At 44.8% G+C, this 9,901-nt stretch overlaps 1 protein-coding gene across 3 annotated transcripts; it reads right to left on the bottom strand.

Annotated features, from left to right (window-relative positions):
* Window positions 1–2,898: 2,898 nt before the first annotated feature.
* Window positions 2,899–8,045, bottom strand: LOC113580851. 3 transcript variants are annotated; one of them, XM_035529194.1, is made up of 7 exons: window positions 7,659–8,045; window positions 7,357–7,479; window positions 6,916–6,986; window positions 5,315–5,456; window positions 4,621–4,688; window positions 4,154–4,509; window positions 2,899–3,867 (listed from the first exon to the last, which is right to left on the bottom strand). In XM_035529194.1, the coding sequence occupies exons 3-7, from the start codon at window positions 6,945–6,947 to the stop codon at window positions 3,860–3,862; spliced, it is 606 nt and encodes a 201-aa protein (XP_035385087.1). In that variant the 5' UTR covers window positions 6,948–6,986; window positions 7,357–7,479; window positions 7,659–8,045; the 3' UTR covers window positions 2,899–3,859. The 3 variants fall into 3 exon arrangements, 1 of the variants encoding a protein (XP_035385087.1); XR_004776378.1 differs by having other exon boundaries at window positions 4,154–4,688; window positions 5,908–6,986; XR_004776380.1 differs by having other exon boundaries at window positions 4,154–4,688; window positions 5,913–6,986.
* Window positions 8,046–9,901: the final 1,856 nt, after the last annotated feature.

The following is a 9,901-nucleotide window of genomic DNA, read 5'->3' as shown; positions in this document are numbered from 1 at the left end:
CGTCTTTCCTAGCGGACGCCTTGCGTGTATGCGCATGTCGATGAGGTGTCCAGGATGACATGTTCGGCAGCAGACGCACTCTTTAACCCGCAAGGAGAGAGTGTAGTCTAGATAATCACATAGGCTGGATCAGCACAATTTATTTCGTGAACGTATCTGGTAAACCTTACAATGAATGATACAGATGCACTTGACAAATCAACGCTTTCACACTGTTAAAAAAATTTATTTATTTACTTATTTATTCTGTGTACAAATTAATAATGATGTCTGTTTAATGAATTTTTTTAGGACATCCAAGATAACACTCGATGAGGCTGACTGACTCGGCCCCCCCAAAACCCCGTCCAGCGTCACCTGAAAATCAGACACTGGTACAAGGATTGGGAGAAGCCGGGAGAGACAAGGTGGATGCTACACCGCAGTCCTGAAGGTCTCAGATGTGGACTTCACCTGGATGCAGACTCACGCAGGAGAGTCTCTCTCTCACACACATGTACAAACAAACCAGGACTCTCTGTAATTAGTAGAGTGGATTTTGGTGCAGCGATAGAGGAAGAGGAGAACAAAATCAGGAATAATAGTTGGCAGGAAGTAAAATGAAAAGAGTGGCAGTGTGTTTGCACACTCCATTACTGTCTCTGCTGTTCCAAACTGTGACTTTAGCGCAGAACGAGGGAGGAAGAGAGAGAAAGAGAAAGTGTCCAATCGCGATCGTGAGAAAACGCCGAGAGGCAGAATAGAGAAGAGAACCATACTAAGCGAACATCTGGAGCCGATGTCTCAAAATGCTCGATGCCATCATAATCGAGATGTAATTGAGAAGATGAAAAGTCTAATGAATCCAGCAGTGACACAAACATTCAGACATTGATGTAAAAGTTGCCGTTACCAGCAAGAGTGTCCATCAGCACACATCCCTGTCAGAGAGTTGTGATTGCTTTGCATCTCCCTCGCGTCTCATCGAGTCACTGACTTTCGTCCCTCTCGTCTCTGTCCTCTTGTCTCAGCTGTGGCTCGCTGGGGTCTCAGCACTGCGCGCACAGTTATTTCCTCTTCAGTGTAGACGCTATGAGCTCCACTCTGCACCTCCAGTCTTGCTTGCTTTATTTAGCCTCCAAACTTCCTGTCTGTCCTGTGTCCTGCCCCAACAGAACTCCTCTCCTCTCGGTCCTGCGCTCCCTCTATCTACCCCGCACTCAGACTCCCTATCTCCCCCAAATCACTGTTGCCCTGACAGGGTAACCAATGGGGACCGGCACAGCTGGGCGAGGCACTTCCCCTGTGACAGGAAACCAGCAGAGAGAACACACACACACACACACACACACACACACACACACACACACACACACACACACACACACACACACACACACACACACACACACACACACACACAGAGAACACACACACACACAGATAGGGAGAGAGAGAAAGAGAGATAGCTATGGGGGGGGTGGGGGGGATTTGATAGTACTTCATGGTTGGTGCATAGTTCAAATAAGTATTACACACTGTTAAGTGGCAGGACCAGAGTGAGGGCTATTTAAAACGTAGCCTTGGAATGAGCCAGTGAGACCAATGTGGAGTTTCTTTAATAGATGCTAATGTAGGGAACCAGCTGGTGTTTTCTGAATTCCTTTGCACATATCAACCATGTGCCAGTGTGTATTTCACTTTTAGGTGTGTCCCGTAAACTCCTGAGGTCTCACAGGATTCAGCAGTGCTGCAGACATTAATATGTCAGTATGGAGACTAGGTTGACTAGAATTTCCACAGTCCCCCATGGCTTGCCCTGGGCGTGAGAAAGACAGGATATGCTCATCCACTGGAGAGATGTTTGATTTTTTGGAGACAGCAGAAGATGAAGAGATAGAGGGAGGGGTCCCTGCACAGAGAGACCAGATAAGGTGGTCTGGCCCTGGCGCGGAGGGTCTTTGGGGGATTTGGAAGACGTGACTGCTTGGGGTAAGGGGGGGTGGTGCTGTAACAGATTGTGTGTTTGCGTACACTCGGCCCCTTCTTGTCTCCATAGCTCGTTAACATAAGTCAGTGGCAGCGGAAGCTAGGGGGGTAAGCTTCAGTCAGGGACAGACACAGCCCACTCGGTGTCCCACAACAGACAGAAATCCAGATAAGCCTTTGTGTAGGCACAGCGAGTGTAGCAAAGGCTTAAACACTCTGGTTGGGTGCCTACTGACAGTCCTTTCTTATGTGGTCCATGTCTCTCTATCTCTTTCCCTCTCTGAGTTTCGGTCCCTCTGAGATCAGCTTTGCATTATTGTCGGGGGGTGTGGTAATGTGAGTCACAAAAACAGGAAATCCACAAGCACAGAGGCAGGAAATGCTACTGTTCACTGACAGCAAGATGTAAACAGTAGGCAAACAGCAGTCAACAGAGCAGCTCTCCGTCTCTCTAGAGAGAGAGAGAGAGAGAGAGAGAGAGAGAGAGAGAGAGAGAGAGAGAGAGAGAGAGAGAGCTCTAAATAAAGTGGGAGGGGGAGAGCTGGCGTGATGAGAGATGAAGACAGAGGGAGGGAGGGAGGGAGGGAGGGAGGGAGGGAGGGAGGGAGAGAGAGCTATGGAGCATGTGAGTGATTGAAGATATTAAGAAAAAGGAGAGAAATTCAAAGGGTGTTGCGGAGTAAAGTGCACATGCATGGAAGCAGGGCAGCGAAGAGCCGTTCGCAGTCTTTGAATCTTCCTCAGTGTTTACATGAAAAATGTCCACGGTTCTAATGACAAACACTCTAGTTAGCAGTGCCGCTTTCTGAACGGTAACATTTGCATGTACACTGGACATACACACCACACACACACACACACACACACACTACACACGCACACATTTTAAAGTGACTTTTTTAATAATTTTTTTTTAATTGTGAAGAAGAACTAAATCAAACTGAAGACCTTTACTTGTTTACAAATAAGTAAGTGCCTCCCCCCTTCCACACACACACACACACACACACACACACACATACACACACACTCCACTGATTGTCTGGTTTCAGGTTTCAGGAGGCTGCTCTTCATGCTCTGGCTCCAAGTCCAGGGCTTTCCTGTCCCACTTTCATCTCACAGGCGTTCACTGACCATTCAGGCAACTACCATTTTTGTGACATTGCTAGCACAACACCATGCGGCCGATTATCTACTACCTTAAAGGCAGGAAAAAGTCTCACTGTACGCAAATGTCCACCTTGCAAAGTCTAGTAATGAATTTCAGGACCAAACTGTTTAAACACACATTCCCAGACTGGTTAGGGGAGGTTTTTTTCAAAACCATTAGACATTTAGAGTGAGTTGTTACATCCTTATCTGTATATCCAACATATAGGTCCATATGTTTTAATGCATATCCTATCATGCTTGTGGTTTTTGGCTCTGAGTAAAATGTTTTAAAGCTTTTCTGTGATTCTATGTTGCGTACAGTTCATTCTTTCTATATGTTACATACTAAGTTATACTTGAATAAGTTTGCCAAAACCTCTTGTCTATGTTGAAGACATATTCTAATATCTAAACTGAATGATACATTTTCACTAGTTCAGTACAGGGTAATTGTGGACTCTTGCTGTACTTTTTAAAACTTTTTAAAACCATTTCTGTACATTTGGTGTACACTATTTGGAACATACATTATGTTCCCAATAAACATTGGTTACTTCAGTTCCATGCCGGTTTATCATTGGTCATTTGATGTCCATTTTGGTTTATCATTGGTCATATGATGTCCATGCTTTATTGTCATAGGCTGAGCCGTTTACGTGCTGGATTGTCAGTTTTTGGCTGTTGCCATCTTCGCAGATGTAGGCTCCACTGAGCAGAGTTCATGCGCTGATGGTCTGCATCACATGCCTAGTAACAGAAGTCTGGGTTAATGCTGTATGGCATACACCCAACTGGCTACTTCACGTTTACTGAAATATTCTTTGCTACATGTTGGTACTATGTATGGTGTTATTACTGTCTATGAGTAGGGACCACAGCTTGTAAAATCCACAGTGCTAAACATCTTTGCTATCTGTGTGCTGTTGGCCACGATCCATATTATTGTCTATTTCTGTATGTTTTATTTCAATAGGTTAAATTTGCCTGGTGAAATGTGGCTATGTGTGTAGTCACTGGATTCCTAATTGCTCACTGGTTAATCGCTGATAATCGCCAGGAATCGCTGGTAATGTGTTACGCTGGGCGATTAAGGAGTGACACTCTGGCAAATGGCTTAGCGGCTGCGGGTGGAGGTCGCGGCTGCAAGGTCGAGGTCGCAGCTGTGCGTCAAGGTTGCGGTTGCGGGTCGAGGTCACGGTTTCGGGGTCACTGACGTCAGCGCTCTTTGGAGGCATTCTGGCTGGAGCAGGCAGTGTTTGCACCGGGCCGGTTTGGTTTTGCCAGGCCCTACGTGCTGTCTCTGACTGCAGTCTGATCCAGTACTGGCCCAAAGCCCCGCCCACTTCTGCATCTGATGCCTTCACTCCCAGTGGCTCTGCCACCGACATGCTGGAAAGAAAATCTGCAATGGAGGAATTCATTCCCTTCCACATGCCACACAATGACATATGGAGACACTATGAGATTACACTAGTGTTCAGAAAAAGTCTGTGCACTCACCTGTGTTTGTGCTCACCTGTGTTTGCGCGCTCACCTGGGTTTGCGCTCACCTGGGTTTGCGTGCTCACCTGGGTTTGTGTGTTCAAAGTTCAAAGTTCAAAGTTCGGTTTATTCGTCACATACATAGTCATACACAGTATAACACGCAGTGAAATGGTGGAGAGTGCTCTGTCCAAACTGAGGAAGAGAACCAGGGGTGCATAGAGAAAAAATATATATACAGATAAATATATATATTCTATGTATGTACAAAAATATATTAACAATGTATGTACAATATATGTATATTATGATTATATACACAATGTACAATGTATATGGTTGAGTATATATGTACACAATCTACAGAATGTACAGATCCATTTTGTATAATACCATATCTACAGTTGTTGTAACAGGTATGCTCACCTGGGTTTGCGATCACCTGTGCTTGCAATCACCTGTGCTTGCAATCACCTGTGCTTGCGCGCTCACCTGTGCTTGCGCGCTCACCTGTGCTTGCGCGCTCACCTGTGCTTGCGCGCTCACCTGTGTTTGCGCGCTCACCTGTGTTTGCGCGCTCACCTGTGTTTGCGCGCTCACCTATGTGTGCGCTGACCTGGGTTTGCGCTCACCTGTGTTTGTGCGCTCACCTGTGTGTGCTGACCTGGGTTTGCGCTCACCTGTGTTTGCGCTCACCTGTGTTTGCACTCACCTGTGTTTGTGCTAGCTGAGGGAGGGGCTGTGAGGTGAGGAGAGGAATGGGAGGAGGAGTCACATTTATGAGGTAGATGACGAGGAGCAGAAGACCACCGAGGCATGCTGGAGTAAGTGGAGGTGGACTGAGGGGACAAATACTAGAGGAGATGAGGAGAGAGGAGAGGAGAGGAATAAAGAATAGGAAAAAAGAAAATCTGAAATTTAAATCACTTTAATGAGAGGCAAAGATCAACATTAATATCAGTCTGAACTGTTTCTGTTTCTTGGTTTCATTTCCGTCTCTTATCACAGTTTTGCATAACACAGTCTGAACTGACAAAGGCCATTATAGGTGTACCGAAATAATCTCAGAACATCTCAGAACTTTAGAAATACCACATTATGAAAAGCACTTCCAGTGTTTTGACAACCTCATCCTGACTTTTATTTCAATTCTATTTGCTCTGGCACGTTTACAGGTAGCAGGAGAGATTACTGAAAAGCTGCTTTAGGAACAACAATAACAGCTGCAGTGATCAAATGTCAATCTTTGAACTGTTAATAGTTTTCGAGTGTAAAAATCCTGAAACCCCCCCCCCCCCCCCCCACCTTACATGTGCACTCTCGGTGGATTGAATCCTTGTCAGTCTCGAAGCTGTTGTGAGATCATACCCATAATTACTGGGGTGTGTCCCCAACCCATGACTGAAACTAGGACAGAGGACATCAACATAAGAGCATGGCTGTGTACCTAATGCTGATTCCACCTGCCATAAACATGGTGCTCATAAATTCCTTCTAAGAAGTCTCCCTGTCTGCCAGACTAGAGGAAAGAGTGCTGCTTTCAAATGTAAACAGCAATAGTAAATTACTCTGAATTCAAAACTGTAAACAAAATTGGAATATTTTACACACTATTTGGTGTACCTGCAGTCACTTAACAAGCCCAGGTATTGAAATAGCTAAGCAGTGTTGTTACAGTGATACACAGATTCTACAGATAACATGTTCACTCAGTGATCTGGACATTAGGTACCTGAGATTTACGTCAACAAAGAGTGCCATAACAACACACAAACACATTAATCTTATCTATGTACTGTGATTCATAATGTCATTTAGTATTGTACGTGCGTTTAAAAATAGTTTTCTCTTTCAGAGTTCTGCGGTTTGGCCTTTGTCAAGAGGGTTGGTTGGAGTGTTTTACGCTGCTGAACTGGAGCGTTACAATTCCATCGTCGACCACAAGAGGGAGACATAGAAACGGGTTACTTTGCACAGGCCTAAGGGACATTAGAGCGGCGCATAGTTTTAGAAAACGCTTACATAACAGATACATGTACAAACAATTTCGATAATCATTAATTATTGTCTTCTTAAGTACTTTGTGCTGCATTCTTTAAATAGACAAACACATTTATCTTACAAACGAATGAAATATTTTCAAGTAATAATCGGAGGTGTGAATTAGTGGCACACGTGAAATGGAAAACCCTGATTGTTGCAGGTCGGGGCGTGCATTTAGGGCGTGTCCAAATTCTTTCAGTGAACCAACACAAACCTGAGTTCATCTGTCAGTTGTGCCACAGACAAAGCTCCAGAATAAATGGAATATACCTGCACACTGGAAAACATGGGCAACGTTCCATAGCCAGTGACCAAGGAGTCGCCCTGAGACTGCACTGGGACTGAAAGAGAGAGGGAGTGGGGAGAGAGAGCGAGCGAGAATAAACAGGGGTGAGGAGCAAGGGCCTATATTTAAGTGCTTTCTTTATCTAAGTCGCGGGCCCGGCTCTAGACTGGTGGGCTAAAGTCATCACAGTTTGGTGACTTCCCTGCTGTCTTGACCCCACTAAAACTGATAATTAACTGGTATGTTGAATCAAGTGTGTGTGAGCAGGGCAGAGTCGATGCACTGCTCAGCTGGGGACCTTGACTCCACTCAATAAGACACAACAGCAATGTCAAATTTATATACAACTCTCACAGCACATCAGACATGACAGCAAGGCTGTGCTACTAATACAGATGGCTCAAGGACTATATATAGATCCTTACCAGAGTGGTGAGAGTGATGGGCAGGAGGGTTGAAGGATGTGCTCAGCGGCGTGTGTGTTTGAGAACAGGATGTCCCGCCCCCTCTTCTGGTTACGCAGCTTTTCCTCCCTTCTCCACTTCGCTCTTCGATTGGAGAACCACATCTGTCAGTCATTAATCACTTATGGACGTGCATACACAAATACACAGAACACGCCCCGAGCACACACAAAGATGAACTGAGAAGAAATGTTTTACCCATAAGAGGTTGATAAGAGGCTCAAATAAGATGTCTAAGTTTGAAAGATTCTAAAAGTTTTAACCTGGATGCGAGCTTCAGGAAGGGCAACTTTGGCTGCCAGTCTCTCTCTGGCAAAGACATCTGGGTAATGTGTCCTTTCAAAATCTTGACAAAGACAAAGAGAAGAATAGAGGAGAACACAAGAGATGAGTCACAGCTGTATTTGTTCCAACAAAGGACAACAATTCTAAACTTTACGTGGGTGTATGACACTTGTCCTTGAGGTTGTGAAGGTGTCAGTGTGCAGTCCTTTCTCCAGCATGTTGATCTGCTCCTGTCGGAAGCTCGTGTGGTTCCTCTGGAGTTTTCTCTTCATCTGCAGGTGGAGCTGGGAGTCTCCATGCATCACCCCCACCCCTCCACGCTTCTCCAGGTTCACATCCTCCATGCAGCCATCTGGGGGTCAAAAGGTCATAACATTTACATCATTTAGTTGACACATTTGTCCAAAGCAACTTACAATTAAGACTGCGTACAACTTGAGCAATTAAGGGTTAAGGGTCTTGCTCAGGGCCCAACAGTGGCAACTTGGCAGTGGTGGAGCTTGAACCAGCAACCTTCCTATTACAAGTGAAGTACCTTAACCACTGAGCTACCACTGCCCAGAAAAACATGTGAATGCTGCAGGTATGACAGTCCACCAAACGGCTTAACCTTGTCAGACCTTGCATTCCATGTTTCAGTGTTACAATAAACCAGCTATCTTACACAAGGCAGTTGCCTCTTTCACAAATTGTTCCACAGGCTCAGTCCTGTGGTAACCCTGCACTGTACCTTTTCTAGCATTTTCCCTGCTAGAGTGAGTCCACTCACAATTTCACCAGTTTCAATGGGAGCATGAAGGCTTTTGTAGAGTTTGGAAATTGTGCCCAAATTGGTTCACCTTCGCAGGACAAAGGGGGGAAGTTACACTAGTTATTTCCATGTGGCTGTGGTTTTTGTATGTGTAGTTCCACTGTTGTGGTCACGCATGAGGTTCTATTGAGCCCTGAATGTTTCTCTGTTAAGACTGGGAGGGATAGCCACGCCCACTCTAGCTGCCAGGCTTGCTTGCTATTGGCCGTCTGACCTTGTTTGTTCTACGTGGGTGAGCTTACACCATGTTCCAGGCATCATGCTCTGTTTGTGAGTGAGAGCATATAGTGTGTGCGTGTATGTGTGTGATTAGTTCCCTAAACTAATGTTACTAGAAACACACAAACTCACAGATTCTGGACTAAAGCCATCCACTGCAAGCAAAGTATGCATTTATACAATCATATACACTCTCTTTTACATAAACTTGTTCTCTTCTCCTCTCTCTCTCTCTCTCTCTCTCTCTCTCTCTCTCTCTCTCTCTCTCTGTAGAGGGAGGCAGAAACAAGCAGCATGAGTTAGTATTGATAAAGTCAATAAACCTCTAAATAAAATAAAATAAACTTACACAGACCTTGTTTCTGCCTCCCTGTTTCAGATGAGTCAATTTTTGGATCTTTACTGAGTTTACTGAGTGAGAATGTTGCTATACATACATTTAGAAAATTAACAAATGTATCTCTTGCAGAGACAAGTGTGCACACAAACACACATCTCCCACTGGCAGACAGGCAAACACACACACACACGGATGCATGCACACACCCCACCCTCCATAGTGTATACAGATTACAATCATGCAGAGTAATTAGGACATAGAGCAACTTGCTCAATGTGACTGAATGAGCAGAGTCATGCTGATGCCTAACAGTAACAACAATGTTAAACATGTCATCTACACTGCCCACACACACACACACATACACGCACACGCACGCATGCACACACAAACGCACACAGGCATAGACACACATGCACACGCACACAGACCCAGACCCAGACCCAGACAAACACACACATACACACAATATACAGATACAAAGCAAAGGTGATGCACACAATGAGGCTAAGACACATATTCACTATTTCTCTTGCATCACAAAAAAAGAATCAACACAATACAAAATACTTCAATATTATTTCACCAATCCGAACCCAACCATAGACCAAATGTACAACCACCAAGGTGCCGTTCAGCAGAATATCACTTACTGACCTCATGGTCTCCTATATTCCGTACCGACGCAGAGAAGATGAACTCTACATTGTTCACTGATGCAATTAACAGTTGTGTCTGTAAGAAAGACTAGAATAGAGGTTTCTTAGTAGACTGTGCACAAGAGAGATAAATAGAGAAATATAGATGGATGGATGGATTTATGGATAGACGGATGGTTAGACACATGAATG

Source organism: Electrophorus electricus, chromosome 1 (genome assembly GCF_013358815.1).
Source record: "Electrophorus electricus isolate fEleEle1 chromosome 1, fEleEle1.pri, whole genome shotgun sequence".
NCBI lineage: Eukaryota > Metazoa > Chordata > Actinopteri > Gymnotiformes > Gymnotidae > Electrophorus > Electrophorus electricus.
This window is presented reverse-complemented; position numbering and strand designations above follow the sequence as displayed.